This window comes from Neopsephotus bourkii, unplaced genomic scaffold, assembly GCF_033783945.1.
Source record: "Neopsephotus bourkii isolate Nb327-2 ecotype Australia unplaced genomic scaffold, CSIRO-AGI_Nbou_v1 NB_1615, whole genome shotgun sequence".
In the NCBI taxonomy this organism is placed as follows: domain Eukaryota; kingdom Metazoa; phylum Chordata; class Aves; order Psittaciformes; family Psittacidae; genus Neopsephotus; species Neopsephotus bourkii.
The window spans coordinates 7,685,754-7,706,952 of record NW_026902090.1 but is presented as its reverse complement, the minus strand read 5'-3'; the positions used below and the strand labels follow the sequence as shown (position 1 = coordinate 7,706,952).

At 37.8% G+C, this 21,199-nt stretch overlaps 1 protein-coding gene across 1 annotated transcript in view; it reads right to left on the bottom strand.

Annotated features, from left to right (window-relative positions):
* Positions 1-21,199, bottom strand: part of ATRNL1 (attractin like 1) — a 507,635-nt gene that overhangs the window by 415,811 nt on the left and 70,625 nt on the right. Inside the window, exons 9-10 of the mRNA XM_061372770.1 lie at positions 14,160-14,343; positions 9,482-9,636 (exon numbers count right to left, since the gene is read on the bottom strand). Coding sequence (XP_061228754.1) covers positions 9,482-9,636; positions 14,160-14,343 — 339 coding nt within the window. The remainder of the gene's footprint in view (positions 1-9,481; positions 9,637-14,159; positions 14,344-21,199) is intronic.

Sequence of the window (21,199 nt, the reverse complement as noted above, 5' to 3'; positions counted from 1 at the left end):
GTCAGATTATGCTTCTATGTTCTCTTTACATATTTCCAGTAACTACTGAGCTAGCTTTACTCTGGTAAAAGAAGAAATGCTTGTTCACAAAGTATGGAGATATATTAATCTTCTGGTTGGTTCTTTTTGTTTTTTGTAACCGGGCAACTAAACGCTACAAACAACTGTAACACCACAAAGGTTAGATACAAACAAAAAAACCTTTATTTTCCAATTCATCCCACACTGCATAAGTATTTTTCTTCATTCAGATAATAAAGAATCTCCTTATTCTCAGGAAAACAAAGGCAAATGTGTTTGAAGCAGCATGAACTGAATTTAAACTATAGATCTAACCTCTGCAGCAGGGCTTACATATGTAACAGTGTCTCCCTAAGCAATATTAAAAGAACTCCACAACCTTAAGCTTTACTATTAAATGAAGCAATTAGTGCATTATATTCTGGTTTTGCTCTCCTAACAGTACAGTGATATGGAGACAATTGCTACTACAGACTGTACTAGAACTGCGTTTATGACTTAAGTGCTAAGGGATATATAAAACTTCTATTGTAGCCACTGCTTTACATTTGCTTTGCCACAGCACACTGATAATTTATTTGTAACACCAGAAGGAGGGAGAATTGTAAAAGCAGATGTGTTTGCATTAAAATAAAATCTTTACAAACACTTAAACTTACTCATTTTGTTGACGACAAAGACTAGAAACAACTTACTTTAAAAGTAGACAGTTTGTGAATATACAATTCGGTTTATTGCGAAATACAAGCAACGGGTTTGATTACAAATAAAGCTAAGGTTAATCTCATGAGATAATCTGGAAGTTTTTTTCCAAACAGGGAAAAGTTTTTAAGCTCTGTTTGAATACCCTAAAAGAAACTTAACATTTCACACAAAATACTGCCTTTCATAAGCAACTGAATTTGCATAGTATTAAACCATAATAATAAACTGAATCTAGAGTGTGATGAGACTTACAAAAGAAACACTGCAGAATCTGTTATTCTATTAAAGGTGTTTGTTATTGCACTTCTGCCATAGATACAGACAATGCTGAAATAAAACTACCACTAGGAGGGAGCATGGAAGCAGCTTCCATGTTCCAGCGATTTCAGCTTTTGGTTTTTATAAAGGTTCCTGTCAGTCATTCACTATACCTTTCTAGGCGTCCAGATACCTTAGCAACTGGCATACATGAAGCAAAAGGACAGAGACTGAATACTTCATAAACTGAAACTACAGGGACTGCCTTAGGCATACAGAAATATATTTACTAACATTACATTCTGGCCAGGTACCAAAATAAATGTACTTATGCCTAGAAAAAGCAATTTTTTTTCCTTTTTTTTCTTCAAATACTGGTCTCAGCAGTTAGATTCTCTGCTTTAAATTCTAACTTTGTGTATACAAATAATCTATTTTTAGACACAAATTTTGCATCTCATAAGACATAATCTAAATTGCTTACTTAGACTCCAATTGGAATAGAAATGCAAGAGTTTTAAGTCGGGGGGGGGGGCTGTCCTGGGTTCAGCAGTAGCAGTCATTTTTCTCCTCCTTCGTAGCTGGTGCAATGCTGTGGTTTTGACTTTCAACCTGGGAACAGCACTGGTAACACCGATGGTTTTAGTTGCTGCTCAGTAATGTTTACCCTGACCAAGGACTTTCTGAGTCTCATGCTCTGCCAGGGAGGAGGGGAATCCGGGAGGAAACAGAGACAGGACACCTGACCCAAACTGACCAAAGAGGTGTCCCATACCACAGCACATCATGCCCACTAAACAAACTGTGGGTAGTTACCCGGAAGGGCTAGATCACTGCTCAGTCAGGCTGGGTATCGGTCGGTGGGTGGTGAGCGGTTGTATTCTCTTCCCTTGTTATTTCCTTTATCATTATTATTATTGCTGGTAGCAGCGGTGGTTTGTGTTATACCTCAGTTACTAGACTGTTCTTATCTCAACCTGTGGGAATTACATTCTTTTGATTCTCCTCCCCATCCCTCCAGGAGCAGGGAGAAGAAGGGGGGTGGAGTGAGCGAGCAGCTGCATGGTTCTGGGTTGCCAGCTGGGCTTAAACCATGACAGGGGCCGAGAGGGCCCCTGTACCACAGTTTTACAATTAAAAACCAAAGAGAGGACTTATTAATCCCAATCTGATACTTAAAAAAATATATCCTCAAGTTTTTAAGAGTACAGTTTTGAATTTTTTTATCTGCTGTTGGGCTGAAAACAAGTCTTTCAACATTTACATGGGTGCATTTGTGTATATAGACATATGTATTTAATACATATACATATATAAATACACAGTGTGGTAGTTGAGGGTTTTTTATTTTTAAGTAGTATTTTGACAGGTTTCCCAGGGTGTACATTGAGCTCTTCTTCAGCAAATTAAAAATCCACATGGACATGACCTTCCAATAAATTATAAATTATATGGTCATATAAATTATAAATCAAACTTATACATTTATCAGCACTGCAACATTTATTATAGGGCAACATAAGAAAGATAGACACATGGTGTGTTTTTTAAACCTTTGTACCAGATACAAAGATTGAGGGTAAAAGAAAAACCAGCTGTAATGCTGCAACCCTCTATTCTTCCCAAGCCTACAGGAGAGAACAGAGCAAGGAGGGTTCATGCTCAAAAAAGCTGGTTGTCGGTACAGCCCAGAAAATGGAACATGACTGGATATTCATAGTGTAACGTCTGGTATTTTGGGGGAAACTACCAGAGTTCTAATTTCTCTAGGAGGGTTTTCCATGACTGTTGCAATATCAGGAGGCCAATAGCAGAAAGAAGAATCCGTAAGAGGATTTTAGCTCATTTCAATTATACTGGAGCACATTCAGCCCACTGGAGCTGGTTCAAGTATGATATTTTTGACAAAATTAATGCAAATGCATGTATAAAGCATATCCTCAAATTTTGCTAACTTGCATCAAATAACCCTTAGTAATGGCCAAAGAATGAGATGTCTTCACAAAGCTATTTAATTTGGGGTTTTTTAAATGTTTAAATAAAACTAAGAACTACTTGCATGGAATGCTATTTATTTCACTACTTTTATCCTTTCACAGAATTCAGCCCAGTTACTGAGATGGACTCATTAGACTAACTTCTAATATTTTCTTTGGAGCAGAGTCAGACTAGAACTTTGTATGGTAGACAAAGACCATCACCTTGGTTTCTCTCTGAAGTGTATTCTATTCCATATATAATATACATAATTAAATTTACCAAGTACTAAGAAAAAGCTCCCCAGCACACTAGCCTGGCTGAACCGCTCTACATCTGTGTGGGAAGTAAACACAATCCTGAAATTAAGGCCAGGAATAATCAACTCATGATATTGCTGCTGAAGAAAAAAAGCAGACCGAACTAACATCACACTTTGTAGCAAGAAGAAAACGTAAGAAAACCATCAATACTGTGCATGTCACACTTCCTCTCCAGTTCTATTATACATTCATTTGAACTAATCTCTGCGGGATCTAAGCACTCTACAGAAATTAAAGTCAGTGGTGATTATTCTTTCTACCATGTCTCAGTCTCCCAATGGTATGCAATTTTGATATATTACAAAGCAGTGTTAAAGGGTTGGCAAAACTTAGGATACAGATCCTAACATATAGCTTCTCAATTACACAGCAAAGACTGAAGAACAAGATAATATCTCTATTTTGAAAGATACATCCCTATTAATTACAAGTATGTAGTCAGAGTTTCAGACACACACATCCTAGTTTGTATTGTCATTATTATGTACATAACACTGATTTCCATAGAGCTTTCACACAGCACACACTTTCACAAGCACAGCATTTTTGCTATATACACCTATTCACATTCCTTTTCTAAAAGAGAAAAATGCTACAAGTATCTTTCAAAGTGTTATAATAGAAGAAGTGAATAAACATCCTAGGTTTAACACTGACATTACATTCATAGGAGGCAGGAGCTCACCACCTCTTTCAGCCTCTTTTTGTATACTGAACAGGTAACTATGGCACTCCAGTGAACAGCAGATAAGGAAAAGCTATAACCAACATCAGTTAGAAAACTGCAAGTCAACCACAGGATCCGAGACTGAGTCCAGTGGCAGCCCAGGCCCATTGCCATGGTTCCTCTTTCAACAAAACGTAAGCAGTAACAGCTTGATCAGAAACTGTCACCTCTATGAGGAAAACAACGTGTGGATCTGCAAGGGGTTGCAGAGCAACTTGGGGGCAAGTCAGGTAGTAAACTATCAGAGAACAAAAGCGTACCATGACAAGTGCAAGGTCCTACAGATTCAGAGCAGCCCTGCAGAGAAGGACTTGGGGGTGTTGGTTGATGAGAAAATGAACATGAGCGGGCTTCAGTGTGCACTCGCAGCCCAGAAAGCCAACCGTATCCTGGGCTGCATCAAAAGGAGCGTGACCAGCAGGTTGAAGGACGTGACCCTGCCCCTCTACTCTGCTCTCATCAGACCACACTCGGAGTATTGTGTACAGTTCTGGTGTCCTCAACATAAAAAGGACATGGATCTGTTGGAACAAGTCCAGAGAAGGGCCACGAGAATGATCAGGGGACTGGAGCACCTCCCATATGAAGACAGGCGGAGAAAGTTGGGGCTGTTCAGCCTGGAGAAGAGAAGGCTGCATGGAGACCTCATAACAGCCTTCCAGTATCTGAGGGGGGCCTATAGGGATGCTGGGGAGGGACTCTTCATTAGGGACTGTAGTGGTAGGACAAGGGGTAATGGGTTAAAACTTAAAGAGGGGAAGTTTAGATTGGCTATAAGGAGGAAGTTCTTTACTGTTAGGGTGGTGAGACACTGGAAGGGGTTGCCCAGAGAGGTTGCGAACGCTCCATCCCTGGGGGTGTCCAAGGCCAGGTTGGACAAAGCGTTGGGTGCCATGGTTTAGTGTGAGGTGTCCCTTCCCATGGCAGGTGGCTTGGAACTACATGATCTTAAGGTCCTTTCCAACCCTAACTATTCTATGATACCCTATGATTACAGGTTTCTAAAGCTCATTTTATGAAGGAGACTTTCCGTCATAAGTATGTTTACTGCAAGTTAAGTAATTACACCAAACAATATTTACTCACGAAAATTAGGGCATCATAATACATCTTATCCTCCAGATATCGAAGTCTTCAGCTTTAACAAGTATATTCAAATGAAGTATTTAAAATGACTGAATCGAGATCTTGGCTCATGACACATTTAACTGTCTAAAACTTATGCGTGTAGACTAAGTTCACTACCTCGAGAACAATGACTGATCCCACAAAAGGGAAAAAAAAGGCAATTTTACCTAAGCTTGGTAAAACTGATTGCTTGAATTAATATTATATTACAATATTATTGCAAGTATTAATTAAATACTTGTCTCTCTCCACTGACTAGATGACTAGTCAGTATTACCAGATAGTATTTGAAAACAACCTTTTAGATAAACTTAACTGAGATTAATCCCCCCTGTGCTGGTTTTGGCTGAGACAGTTCATTTTCTCCATAGTAGCCGGTTCAGGGCAATGGTTTGGATTTGTACTGAAAACAGTGTTGATAACACAAGGATGTTTTTGTTATTGCTGAGCCCTGCTTAGACACAGTTAAGGCCTTTTCTGCTCCTCACCTCACCAGTGAGCAGGCTAAGGGTACACAAGAAGCAGGGAAGAGGGGCAGCCTGGACAGCTGATCCCAACTGACCTAAAGGTCAGTTTCCCACATCATATGGGGTCATGGTCAGCATGTAAACATGAGGGAAGAGGAAAAGAAGGACATTGGGAGTGATGTTGTTTGTCCACCCAAGTAACCGTTGCAGGTGATGGAGCTCTGTTGTCCTGGACCTCACTGAACACCTGCCTGACCATGGGAAGAGGTGCATGAATTCTTTGTTTTGCTCTCCTTGCATGTGCAGCTTTTGCTTTTCCCATTAAACTCTTTATCTCAACTTGTGAATTTTGTTTCTTTTACCCTTCTGATTCTCTTTCCCATCCCACTGTGGGGGAGTTTGCGCAAGTGGCTGTTCAGGGCTTAGCTGCTGGTGGGGCTTAAACCATGACACCCCCCTTAATAGTCATTTCACATTAATATGAAAAACAGAAAGCACTTTCATGGACAATAAAAGCTGAAGCCATCTATCCATATGACTATGTCACATATAATAAGAGAGATAATCAAAAGTACTCTATAGCCCAGCTTGAACATAAATACTGTAGGCTCTATCTCGAGGATTCAGCTGGTTTCTAGACAGCACACATTTTTTACACGACCGAGTATTATACTCCATCCTTTGCAAGATATCTAGGAAATGTGATACTGATAACATCATAAATTTTTTCATCCAAGCATTGTTCAAAACCTCATGATACAAAGTAAAAATAATTCTGAAATATACCCTTTATGAAATTATTTTTTAGTAAAATGAGTATTTACTGACTTCTGAAAAAATATGAATTTATATAATGTGTGCTGTGAGACTGTGTTTTCCAGTTGGTGAAATGAATATTAAATCTGAATCAAATCCATCTTCATAGATTTATTTTTAAGAGTAATTACTACAACAGTTGAGTTTGTATTTTATCAGGTTGATAACACATGGAGAATATGACTTGCAAGAAAACATGAATACCATATTACATATTGGATTTGACTAGAAAAAAACAATGTATTGTTCCACTTGAAAAAAGCGTACAACTTTTTCCTACGACATTTTCGTGAAGTAAGACCAAAAATTCCTGGTGCATGAAAGTCAAAGTTACATTTACTCAGGTCCTGGGATTCATACTATTGATTCTCAAGTGTACATTCTACAAATAAATGTAGACCAATAAGTAATATTATCCTCTAAAATGAGGAGGGAGCTCTATTTCATTAAAAATTAAAACCAGATGTAAACTGAAGTGAGAACAAAATCAATAGCTCACACCATCAGACACCTACAAGAAGCTACAGAATATGTAATACAGGGGTACAGGAAAAAAAATGTAACTGTTCTGAAAGGCATTATTCACACACTCAGTGAAATAACACATACATGTTCCAGGTACTTAATTTACTGATCATTTTTGTATGAAAGCAAATTCATTGCATTGATATCTAAACAGAAAGCCATAAGGAGCCATCAATCAGTCCTATGAAAAGGATCTTGTCTCACCCTCTTCTACCGCTGTAGTCAGCTGGTAAATGCTTGTCAAGAATAGATCCAGGCACTATCCACAGGCTATTCTCAACAGGATCCTGCATGAGTCCAATTCACAGATTGCTCTGACACATTCCCTCATTTTTTAGCACCCAGGGCAAGTGCCTGTGCTTTTTGGCACGCATATGAGCCGTGTGTTTATATTTGCAGCCTATGCATAAAATATGGATATGAACATTAGGGAAAGGAAAAGCTATTTATGGTAAGAACAGCAGTGGCAATAAGCAAGACAGGAAACGGATATGGATTCATTAAATTCCTTTAGATTTACAACCTCCACAATCCTATAGGGAAGCTTTTCCATAACTGCACAGCTCTAATGGTTGGAACCATTCTACAGACTGAAAGCTTACAACCAAGTAGTCTCACCTTCAGAGTGTCTTTTACCTTAACCAGTTTTCCTCTAAAGTGTATTCTTATCATATATTTATAAACAACAATCTTTCCCGCTCTCACCTACTCTCTTGCAAAACTAAATATACCACATCCTTTTATTACCTACTAAAGGCTCCTCATGCTTCAGTCAGCCTTAATACCACTTGCCATGAAAGAGCCCTGTTTGAGTTAGCCTTTCTTAAATGTGTGTTGCCAAAATCCTACAAAGATATCCAGGGCCTTGAGAATGGTATTCATGCTTCCTCCTCCTTTTCATTAGGATTATATAGGCCACTTCTACAGCCACACACCACTCTTGACTCAAGACACACAAACCACTGTCATTTAATTTGTAGGAATGATTTTTTATCATGCCCTAAGTGTATGACTTGCACCTTGTTCCATTAACCATTACCTCATGTCAACTGTCACTTCAATCATCTCATCATTCTTGAATGACATTCCAGCCTCCTCCCAATTGCTTGCCATCAAATTTCACTGGGGTTCTTTTGCTGCTCTTCACTTCTACTTTTGAACTCGGATAACATGGAACGAATTCTATATTTTGACATTTATACTGTATATTAGCAGGCTTTGGTGCTTCAAAAGTAAACCTTTTTTTTTAGTACCATCCTACTAAGGCTACTTCTGTCCATGAAGCTAAGCACAAATAACAGCCATTTTCATTGCACTATTATCCCATGGAAACACATTTTTATCCTTACCATAAGGATACAAATATATTCTATAGTCTACTATTACCATGACGCTTTTAATATAGTTATCCCATTATTCTATACAAGGGAGTATGCCTCAGAATTTTCCTCCTGCTCAGCAAGACCACTCAGGTTAGACTGTGGGTAACATATTGCTACAAACATATGTGAAACAGACATATAGCAAGGCAGCTATTCTGATCAAGTAACGTATTTCCTTCTCAAAGGCAGGAATCTTTTAATTAATACTCTGATCTGAAAAGGACAGGAAGAGGCAGAAGACGGGGGGAGCAACTTGTCAGAAGAAGATAGCCAGCAAAACCCATGCATCTCATCCATCACCCCAACCTGTGTCTGTTCAGCTACAACCGCTATCTACCCCAGTCCATCTCCCAAACAGTGTTTCTCTACACTCTACTTCTTTGGTATGGACTTCCTATTTTTCCAAACTGTTCTTCAGCTTGTGGCAGCTCCACCTTTATCAGTTTCTTGAGCATCACCACCTGACTACCAGACTGCTGTCTGCCTTGGCTTCTGCACTCCCTGATTTTCAATTCAGACCCACTGTGAGCACTGAGCAATGCATTTGGTGCAAGTACCCTATGTAAGTACTGAGCAATGCATTTTTCAAACTGCCACCAATTCCAAACCTTTTTAGAAACTTCTCAAGTGCTATTTGAGGGGAATTAGGTTTGTTTCAGTTGTAGGAGGTGGTGTTATTTTTTGGTTGGGGTTTTTATGTTTGGATTTTGGTGGTTCAGGTTTTTGTTAGGTTTTGGGTTGTTGTTTTTTTGTTTTGTTTTATTTTTTGTTTTGTTCTTTTTAATTTAAGCATCATATTTCATTAGTACTAAGTAGCTATTCATTATGAAAAATAAATAACCACTAGTGTTTGTGTTCAACACACTTTCATAACACCAAAAATGCACCAACTCTTGCAATTCTTGAGCAACTACACATGCACTACTCATACTGCAACACAGTACTGGGCACATTTATTAAACATCATTTTAGTGACTATGCTTTGCCTCACAGACAACAAACCAATGGAATGAAAGACTGCTTTTAATTTTACAATATAATTTATAAATAACTTGAAGGTGTTTGGGATCAAGACTTTAAAGACTCACAACAGCTTCAGTTGAGATACCAACACTGTGGTACTTAAAACTCACAAAAGAAAAGAATACATACCTATATCATATGCGAGGAAGTCAGCAGAGAAACACTTTGCACCATTACTCAGGGAAGTATCATTATGAGTGTTTCCACCAAAAATTAGCATAGCTCCATTGATTAAAACAGCTGAATGAAGGTACCTTGCAAAACCACTCTCCTTTAAAATAGTCCTACGAAATACAAGAACAAATTAATTCATACTAACATGTGGAAACTTGCAGACACATCTAAAAAGTTTACAGATGAAAACAATATAAAATACAAGGAAGACACTAAAGCTATTATTCAATAAATATGATTAAATATATCCAAATTGCTTCCAGATTACGAAGTTCCTTTTGTTACAACAAATATATTTAACACTCATTTCAAATGTCATGCTTTCTTAATTAAAAAAAAAAAGCTTGTCAAATAATGCATCTGAAAGAGATTGTATCATGTTGACATTCTTCAGAAGTGATTAATGATATGGCAAATTGCATTCAAAACTGAATTAAAACATTCTATTCTGTTCTTGTATATCCTCAGCCATATTGTAGCTTTGCTCAAGAATGCAATAAAGAATTCTTCAGAAGGCCAAAAGAACCTTTAGACTACCCTAAGTATTGGAAAAGGAGAAACTCTTTTGTTTGTTAATTAACTGAACACTCAGAACTCAAAAAGAAATTGGTAGAAGCCATTCTAGGTGTGGTAAAAACACTTGTACTGCTTCAGAAATATATTCAGGCTGGCAAACTCAAGACACACAGAATTTCAGTACCAAAAAATACGTTCAACAAATAGCCCATGCCACGTTGAGTCTCTGACCTCTCTTCACTCATTTTAGGCTGTGATGTGAAGTCTGCTTCACACTAGGGCAATAATACGGGCCCAGCCGTAGCCAAGAGCTATCAGTGCTGCAGTTTTATAGCAGCAGGTGTGGGGCTACTAGAAAGAACAGAATAGGCTTGATTCAATCACAGCAAATAAATCTCACCAAGGGACAAAGTAGCCACTTGGGGGTTTTGCCAGCTTGAATTATTTGAACAGACCAGCTGTAGACATGTTTGGGAAGAGCTGATTGGATGACCAGTACAGAATCTTATTTACATTCCCCTAACAACCTTTTACATGTCCAGAAATCTAACAGTTTCCAAGTTTACACTCTTACTTGGATTACTGTACACTGCTCACACTTATAAAGTAAACAGTTTTGTCATTTGTTTCCTGTAATGAACATACTGACTCTTTTCTTCTGATTAAATAATACCGTCCTTCTTGAACCACACCAACACTTGTTCAATATGTTCTCACCATCATAAGATTTGGTGGAGAAGGTCTGAAGTATATTTCATTGCTTTGATGTAATGGTGTAAATCAATGAGTAAACTCAAGATTTTTTTTAACTGACAGGAGATATGCTTAAACAAGCTGAGAGGAAAGCATTAAACCTGAATTCTGCCATTTAAATAGATTCCTCCCTACCCCTAGAGAGTTACTTCAAAGGAAATACCAAAGACTAAATGAAAGTAAAGGAGTTTTTTTTAATTGCTTAAAAATGTGCTAATTCCTTCAAGCCACCAACATACCCACCAATGTGCATTTGGCTTAACTCTTTCTTGTTGTTGGCAAGTGATTTGCATTTTTGTTGTGTAACTCTAATTAACAGACTTTGAAAACAGAGCACCACCTAAGTGTGTTTTTCTAACCAAGAATTAGCTTCGTATGGAACACTTACGGTGCCTAGCCAGAAAAATGTGGTATTTGGTTTCGATTCATCAGTTAGCAAAGTACAAAATTAGAAATTACATGGAAATAGGACATTATTTTAAAAGTTAATTTCAACTAGCAATGTAATACTGCTACTATGTGTTGAAAGAATGATGATATACTAAGAAGATACTGTCGTTGTCTATTTGACCTACAGATTTCCATCTTTGGCTTTACCAGTTTTCTACAGCTCCTGCCTCCTAGCCTACATTAATTGCTATATCCTAGGCTCTGTCCTTATTATCCTGCCTTGATGCTGTCTAGATCACTAAAGACTTAAAGAGCTATACCCACAGTTTTTCTTTGGGCTACTCACTTTTCTATTTCTCACCCAACTGCACTGCCCCAGCCCTGGTCTCCACATTGTACAAGGGGGGTTATTCTGGTTGATGAGAAAACGAACATGAGCCGGCTTCCGTGTGCGCTTGCAGCCCAGAAAGCCAACTGTATCCTGAGCTGCATCAAAAGCAGCACGGCCAGCAGGTCGAAGGAGGTGATCCTGCCCCTCTACTCTGCTCTCAGGAGACCTCACCTGCAGTATTGTGTGCAGTTCTGGTGTCCTCAACATAAAAAGGACATGGATCTGTTGGAACAAGTCCAGAGGAGGCCGCAAGAATGATCAGGGGACTGGAGCACCTCCCGTATGAAGATAGGCTGAGAAAGTTGGGGCTTTCAGCCTAGAGAAGAAAAGGCTGCATGGAGACCTCATAGCAGCCTTCCAGTATCTGAAGGGGGGCTCTAGGGATGCTGGGGAGAGACTATTCATTAGGGACTGTAATGACAGGACATGAGGTAATGGGTTAAAACTTAAACAGAGGAAGTTTAGATTGGATGTAAGGAAGAGATTCTTTACTGTAAGGGTGGTGAGGCACTGCAATGTGTTGCCCAGGGAAGTTGTAAATGCTCCTTCCCTGGCAGTGTTCAAGGCCAGGTTGGAGAGAGCCTTGGGTGGCATGGTTTAGTGTGAGGTACCCCTGGCCATGGCAGGGTGGTTGGAACTTGATGATTTTAAGGTCCTTTCCAATCCTAACTATTCTATGGTTCTCTAATTTTTGCACATGGTGTGCTGAGTTTCTTCCCTCCTGGTAACAATAACTTTTCTCCAAGACTCAGCAGAAGTGGAAGCATAATACACACCAAGTTTGTTAACTTAGCCATGATATCAATATTCATCATTCATCTCAGCATTACCAACAAGAGCAATCTCTAGAACTCCCCATACCAACACATATCAACCCCTTGCAAATTATGTGAGTCTCAGCACACTTTATACTGAATTCATTATTTATGCATATATACATACATCTGCAATCATTAGGGCATGTCAACGGTACTGACACCAGGAGCTGCATACAGCAGCATGGCATTATAATGGTAATAGAAATACCCAGGAGCCAGCAGGTGCTTCCACTGTTTCAAAGCCATTATCTAAGCTCAGCATCACACTGTCCCCCAATTGCCAACTGCCGCAGTATGCAAGTAATATGAAGCAATGCAGGTATTACGAACACTAAATCTCCATTATGTATTAGGAACAATGTTTGCACTAGGTATTAAAATATCAGCCCCTCATATACCAAAAACCATTAAGCCTATGCCTAACTGAGATGAGAAATGAAAAGCCATATGCCACTGAATAAAATAAGTAGTCAGCTTTGTATACCAAGAAGTGAAGCACACGAACCTCAGCCAGACCAGACAGAGAAACAGAGAACGTGAGAAAAACAGAGACCATGAGGAAAATCAAATGTGAAACTGAAAAAAGCCATGTACATTGCCATAAGGAAGCGCTCTGGTTCCACCTCTACTGCATACTTCAGCATGGCCAGTGGTGTGTTCAAGCTCAGTTGCCTCACGGAGTGCTTTCAATCCCGATTATAAATTGTCACAGGTACAGCAAAGAAAGACTGTTTTACTACCTAAGTGTCATTACTTCATCCTCTCAACCACAGTACAACTGCCTTCCGGTGTAAAACTCATGAAACAAAAGAGTTAAGTTCTCTACAAGCTGCAGTTTTGAATATAATGAATAAAAATATCCCAATAATTATTAGTATATTGTTGAACAGACCATCAAAAGATGCAATATCACTTTGTTCCAAGAAGAGACTATAATAAGAAAGTATTAAAATTCCAGCAACTTAAAAACACATTAACAGGCACAAAAAAAAAACCTTGTAATAATGTTTCCAAGTGCCATGAGTTAGTGACATTCAAAAATTAAGAGCCTCAGTGAAATCAAACCCACATTTCCATCTTCAGAGCAAGTCTTGTGTGCTTCAAGTTAAACCATTAATTCTCAAGACAAATATTAAACTGCAGGAATAAAATGTTCTGTAGAAATAGTTCTTAATCTCAAATCATCTCTATGGTAGGAATAAACTTTTAAGGTCACTTCCTATACATAGCATACAAGTACCATTCATAAGCTACAATAATCTTCAGGGACAAGGAACGGACAGAAATAGAAAACCAGAGAACATTAATAACTAAGGATCCTCATACAATACCAGGAGTTTTCTCTCTTATTTCTAACGGTTCCATGAAGTGTAACCTCGTGCAGTTCTTTGATTTCTCCGCTTACTTACATAACAGGTACTTGAACTTGCACCAGGAGTATATTCATACCACGTGGAAACAGTACACGTTTTCTGTGTAGCAGTTACTTCTGGATAGGAAGCTTCTCTTATTTCGTACGAGATGTGCAAAGTTCCTTCCCTGCCATTCCTTCTATGTGTAGCTCCATTAATTTGCTGGCTAAATTCTAATAATCATTAATCTGCTGGCCACATTTCTTCTATTTTGTTGCAGAGAATGTACTGCCCTGCAAACACAAGGGTTCTCTGCCCACAACTTCACTAGAACCTTGCTTTACCTTACTCAATGCTTACATTTTCTTTCTCAGTAACATATAATAGCTTCCTACATTATAAATCCTACTTACCATGTCCGAGTATTAACCTCATATCTGTAAAGATCATCCACCAGTCCATATTTATTGCCAGGTAATGCCTTGTATCCACCATGGACATAAATAGATTTTGTCAGCTCATCATAGACACTTGTATGTCCATATCCACCTTGCACAATTGCTCCTTTTGTTTCTGGTACGAGCCAAGAATTAGACCCTGGAACAGAGGGACAAAAGACATAGGCTTAAGGTTTATTATTGCTAACACACAATACTAGGAGTTTTAAGGAAATAGAATCACTTTTCATTATAATTCTAAATACAGCATTAACTGCAATTGGATAAAGATATTAGACTATTATCTGCTATTCTTGATTAAATCAGAAATACACTGTTGTCACAGGTGCCAAGCAGTATCAGATACTCTCCCATGTGTCAGTTCAGAACACACAGAAAGCAAAAAAAAACCCAAAACAAAAAACAAAACAAACCTTTTGGAAAATATGAAATTAAGGGTTATGATTAATTCTCTCCCAACCTTAACTTTGTCCCATCAGACACGGCTGATGAGAATTCAGTGCTCCAGCTACCTCAGCTGTGTTAGGAACACCTGTACTCGATCATGAGGAAATTGTCTGGAGAAGCTTGGCAGAAACTGAACTGCTGTGAAGTGTGAGAAGCAAAAAGTACACACAGATCCAGATGCTTTGCTAGCAAACTGTACAGTTATTGAGCTAAAATCAGTTTCCAACTGCCGCTTCTTAGTTATTTCACTGCAAATGTATCTACTCAGTTGCTGAACACTCACAGAAGGATAATTTGATAGCAGCTCATTAAACTGGCACTCAAATCCACATTTTACACCACATCATTAATAACTGCAAAGAGACACCAGATAAAACCATTCACAATAGCTGTTGTTACTGAAGAAGAAAACAACTGGAACACATTTCACAATAGCCATAAGAAAAGACAGAGAGGTTAAGCGGTCACTTGTTGCCTGTGGCCCTGAAATCTCCAATATTTTATTTCTCCATCTTCCCAGCTGATGACATATGTCACAGAAAGAGCAAGCCAGGAGGTATTCCCTGTAGAAGCCAGCCTGTTCTGGCAGCCAGTTCTATGAGTGTGAAATGGAAGAAATCATTAACTTGCAGCTTCTTGAAGTCAGAAGAATACATAGTGTGGACAGTAACTTCCAAAACAGCAGAGCCTCCTAATTCCAACCTAAATTGGCTGCCATTATGAAGTTATTTATCCAAAGGTAGCACACACCACCAAACACCTAGCTTCATCTGAAAGTTACTTTAAATTCCATTTCAATTTTTATCTGATATTACATGGGTGAAAATTATCTCTTTTTCCTCTGGATTGTTCTGTTTAGTGAAGAGATTCATGACTTTCAGTCAGATTTGTTCTGTGTACTAACACTGATATTTGTGTAATACACTATTTACATTCAACACAGTATATTTACCTTATTTATATGTATTTTATTCCCATCTCTATGTTGTGTACTATCAAGCTATTAAGAACTGCAATTCTGAACACAAACATCAAATTTGTACCAATAATGCTGTGTTTTACACACAAATTAACTTGCTAACAGATAGATTTACTTGATGCAATTTACCTAAGAGGACTGGTGAGGAGTCAACCTGCAGCTACAACTTTCTATCACCAACAACAGGGCTGATTACTATTGAAATGAAAAAAACGGGAATGAAGATTGACATACATGCTTTTCAAGAGAAAAAAAAAAATCACTATTTCTCCAAATAAATTTTCACAACGGTATCTATCATATGTATCACAGAATAGTTTACATTTCATAGAATCAAAGATTCACAGAATGGTTTGGATTAGAAAGGATCTTAAAGCTCATGTAGTTCCAATCCCCTACCACGGTCAAGGACACCTTCCACTAGACCAGGTTGCTCCAAGCCCCATCCAGCCTGGCCTTGAACACTGCAAGGGATGGGGCATCTGGTTTATGTAGCATTACCATCCACAGTAAAATTGCAAGCTTTACATGACTTACAGCTATTTGCATTTCTACACATCTGCTTGTGTAATAAAAACCACGTGCTACAGATAACTAAGTAAATTTGAACAAAAATATCCAGCAACTTACTGAAATAAACGTCAAAAATGGGATCAGAATTTCTCCTATTTCCTAAAATTTAGTTGAGCTAAGTTTTGATTATCAAGATGTGTACCTACAGTTTTGATATCTTTCACGTTTCTTCAGCATCTTGAACATTGCACCACACAGACAAAAATACAATTCTGTCTGAATTTACAGACATCACTATGCATATGATCTGGGGTTTTTTTCATAAGTGACTCACTGATATGGATCATCACCTATCTTTTTTAAACAAAAATCCAATTTCTATTGAAGGTATTTACATAACTCTTCTCATACTCAACAAGATCCCACTCTTTCTATCATTAGATCAGATGAAGTATTCAATTGACCAAATCAGTCGTGCAAAACTGCATGCTCAACAGCTTAAAAAGCCAAATACAGAAATATATCAGTGAATAAACAAACCAGAAAGAAGGAAATAGGATTTTTTGTTTATTTCCAGATTTCAATTTGTACGCCTAATAGTGTAAAAATAAGATAAAATTAATTTTGAAACAAAATCACAAAAAAGGACATCATTCCAGTAATAGGGGCTTCTACTTTTCACTTGTAATTTGATATTTTTCATCAACATCTGGGGCATTTTCCAGAGAATTCTACCACATAAAGTTTCTCTCAAAATGCTTAGGCAAGTCACTGTGATAACCTGAGACAATTACATGTGTCAGATGTTAAAGTGCTGGACACTGCTACAGGCTGCAATATTCTGGTTGCCTTTGTCAAACAGAATGATATACTTCATGCCCAGCTTTTGCTTCCAGGACACTGAGCAAGTGGAGGAAAAGAGGCATCGACCAAAACATGTAAACAGGAAAAGAAATTACAGCTGAAATAGAAGCTAACCTCACCAGTTTAATGAACTGAAGCTGGGGATATGACTTCTGCAGACACAGCAAGCGAAAATGCAGGCTCAGGAGCAAGCATTTTGAACAAAGCTGGTTAGATATTACCAAAGAATAGCAACCATGGTGCTGGCATTAAAGACCAGAGGGAGGAGAAACAGGATATGGACAATCACAGACCTTAATCTCACCTCAGTAACAGGCAAATGTTTAGGACAAAGTTGGGCTTGTTTGGGTTTTTTTAAAAAGGATAAATAGAAAAAATGTTGAAGTAATGGGAAACTCTTTCACCAAACAATATAAATGTAACAAACCACTTACATCACCTTTACCTAAAAAACAATTAAAGAAGAAGGAAGAATAGGTGATCTTCGTATCTGAGTTTTAGTAATACCCTTACTCTAACATCACAATGGGAATTGTTAAATAAACCATTGTAACAGAATGGGACTTGAGCATGAAAAGCAGCAATGAACAGTGTTGAGAGGTGGTGGGACTATTAGGGATACTTCTTAAGGATCAGAATAGGTGGATTTTATGACACTGGCACAAATTCCATGTGTAATAACTGCATAAATATAGACAGTTCACAGAAGCAGCAGAAAAACGTGCAAAATGAACTGGATGATCTTAGCTACAAGAAAAAAAAAGGACCAAAATTCAACAATGACCTAAAGATACTGTGCACTGGGATTAGCAACTTAAACTTCTATAAAATGCAACCTCATTCACTGATAATGACTGAGAAGAATAAGTAGCAGCACTGCTTCACCAGAGACAGCCATTAATGACTTTTTCACGGATGCAGTACAAACGTCATTTTACTACCTACCAAGTGAGGTGCTCCCAATAAAGTAGGATTAAGCTTAGTTAGCCAGGCACTGGTGAAATCTCACCTAGAATATCCCAAAGACTTCATTAGTCATCCACATTCAAGAGAGATGAACTCCTTGTGGAACAGGTACAGGGATGAACTATTAGAATGACAGAATAGATGAGGTTGCCTTAATTAGTCTTGCAAAAGAGAGTACTGGTATCTATAAATGTAATTCAGAGAGAATTCTAGCAAGGGAGACAAGCTGTTTATATTAAACAACGTCTCACCCAGAAAACAAGTGAATATAAACAGGCCATTGATAGACGTAGCGTATGAATTAGAAGATGCTTAGCCACTAAAATTATAACCACTTTTCTAATGGCACTGTGAACAAAATCCAAACTGTTTAAGCTTAATCCTCATATATTTTTGAAAGGAAATATGAAATATGGTATTTACATTTTAAAAGCACTGATTTTGATGGCCAAGGTGACAAATTTCAGTGTTTTGCTCATGGGAAGTTAACTGCATCCAAAGAATCACATCCAAAGATGTAAAATCATTCCATCATCAAACAATGAAAGGCAAGAAAAGGGAAAGGAACAAAACTTAGCTTCTCATTTTCTTTTTCTCCAATTCATATAATTGTACGAAACTGGGAAGGACAAATCAAGAAAAACTGCAGATTTGAGCAATAATCTTTTTATCATTCAAAACAGAATAATTAAAATAGCACTTTAAGATATGGTTGCTTCCAAAATGATGTTTGAAGAATGGTATTTTTTTAATATGAAATAATAAATCCAGTAAGAACCATGGAAAGTTAGATACATTGGCCTGATCTGCCCTTAAGACAATGCAACCTTCAAACAGACTAGGTAAAAAGAATATAGAATCATAGAATAGTTAGGATTGGAAAGGACCTTGAGATCATCCAGTTTCAACCCCCCTGCCATGGGCAGGGACAACTCACACTAAACCATATCACTCAAGGCTCTGTCCAACCTGGCCTTGAATACTGCCAGGGATGGAGCATTCACAACTTCTTTGGGCAACCCATTCCAGCGCCTCACCACCCTCACAGTAAAGAACTTCTTCCCTATATGTAACCTGTACATTCTGTACCCAATAAGTACCTAAGTGTGGCATCTTCATTTCACTGCAGTGACAAACTTAATTTTTTGAGCAACTATGAAGCTTATGATAACTTACAATCAAGGGAAAACATATGTTGCATCATAGGGCTGTTTCTTTAAACACTATTTCAAAGAAACATTTTTAATCAAAAGCAACCTATAACCTACTTCTAAAGTCATAATAAATTCAGCCTAGAAAACAAAATTATATGCTGCTAAACCAAACCATTCTTCTTAAAAAAAAAAAAAAAAAAAAAAATAACATCACAGAGGACTTATTCAGAAGTTCCTTAATATATAAGGAGATTTATAAACCTCACCTAAACCAAAGCATCAGTATTATATTCACCTTCGGACTCACACTGAGATTCTTAGAAGGTTTATGAGGTATTGCTAACCTAAAGGAACATAAATTTCTTTGGGGAGTAACCCAGAAAAGCTTTATGGTTCAAGTTAGTAAAATCATTCACATAATTCCCATACCAGGATTTACTGGTTCCTCAAAAATCATAAGTCTGGGTAGAGCAAGAAAGGACAACAGGGAGCTCTTTTGTTCCTGCAACAATCACCACACCTTTGGAGTGGAAATGAACTCCTGTGCTTTTGTATGGTGAAAACCTGCCTCCAAACCATGCCTAATTTTCCAGAATTTGATTTTGATGGAGCTTACTTCCTGCACTGATCAGACAACACCAAAGAAATTTTCAGGCCCTGCACACATTCGATTCACATATTTTGTTAGTAAGAACTACATATCTATATGAAAAGCTAAGGAACCCACAAATAATTAAAACCCCTTTAGAAGTTTGCTGACCTAGACCCCATGGAAATCAGGGCCACAGTAACTAAAGAAAGCTTTAGCACCATGCATCAGGCTCAAAGTTCATCAACAGGACTGGATCACTAGATGTTTCAATTCATATGAACCGAAGGATAAGTCGCCTCTTTCTACACCTCTTTCTTTCTATAGGCACCTGGTAAATGCTTGGAAAATAGCCTTCATTAGGACTAGAAGTCATGGCTGATAACATTTTAAAAGAACAAAGGAGTACAATTTGAAATGGTTGGACTTGATGATCGTAAAGGTCTTTTCCAACCTTGCTGATTCCATGATTCTATGAAATGTTAAGGCAATCTATGTTTTAAGAACAAGCACAAAGAGAATAAATTGGACTTTAATCTTTCTTTCCATAATGCCCTTTTAGAAAAAAATTTCTTTCTTATTCAGGTGGGTTCACAGAAATGCTTCTATCACTTCCTATGTCTTTTAAATTTGGATTCTGAGCTGCTGACATTCCCCAGAAAAACTAGTCACTCTTAGTTCAAACCACCATCTGGGATTTTAAGGTTAACAATGATCCCACAGGTGCAAAACTGTAGATAAATGTTACAGATGGAAATTCAGGAAAACTCACAACAAAATTCATTTAACTTACAGGGGAAGGGAAGGAAGGAGATGCAATGAGGTAAAATGAAACATGGGAATTAGCCACAGCAGAAATGGTTGTTACAGCATTATAGGCCATGTTCTGCAAAACATCACATGCACCAATAATTCTTTATCGCATCAGTAGCCTCACTGAAATCAATGGTTTTCAACAGTAATACCCTCTATTTTTACAAGTTTATTTTGTATTTGATACAAGTGAAACATATTTTCTGTATCAAACTAAATTTCTCACTAGCATGTGATGAAATTATCTCTTCAGAAGGGAGGCATAAAAACAATAAAATAATTCAAACCCATAATAATTGCCAGAGAAAAAAGTGCTTTCTCCTATTCAAAGCGTATTGCCATGTTATTAAAGGGTTGGGGGGTAGAGGAAGGGGAAAGTTGTTTTGTTTCTTTTAAATATGCTTAGTTATAATCTGTTTTATTAATCCTCCACAAACATAGTTTTAACATTTTAAAAGATTAAAGTAAGTTATACATATTTCAACAATAAGGCCTGCAATAAAATCTGCCAGAAAGAAATTGTTATACTGCAAAGTGAATCATGTACCCCTTTTCATAACAGGTGAGAATAATACTGGTACGTCTACTCCAGACTAAATAAGCAGCACGTTAGGAAGCAAATAATTAATTCAAAGTTAAGTCAACAGACATTACAGTGAATGAGCATGCA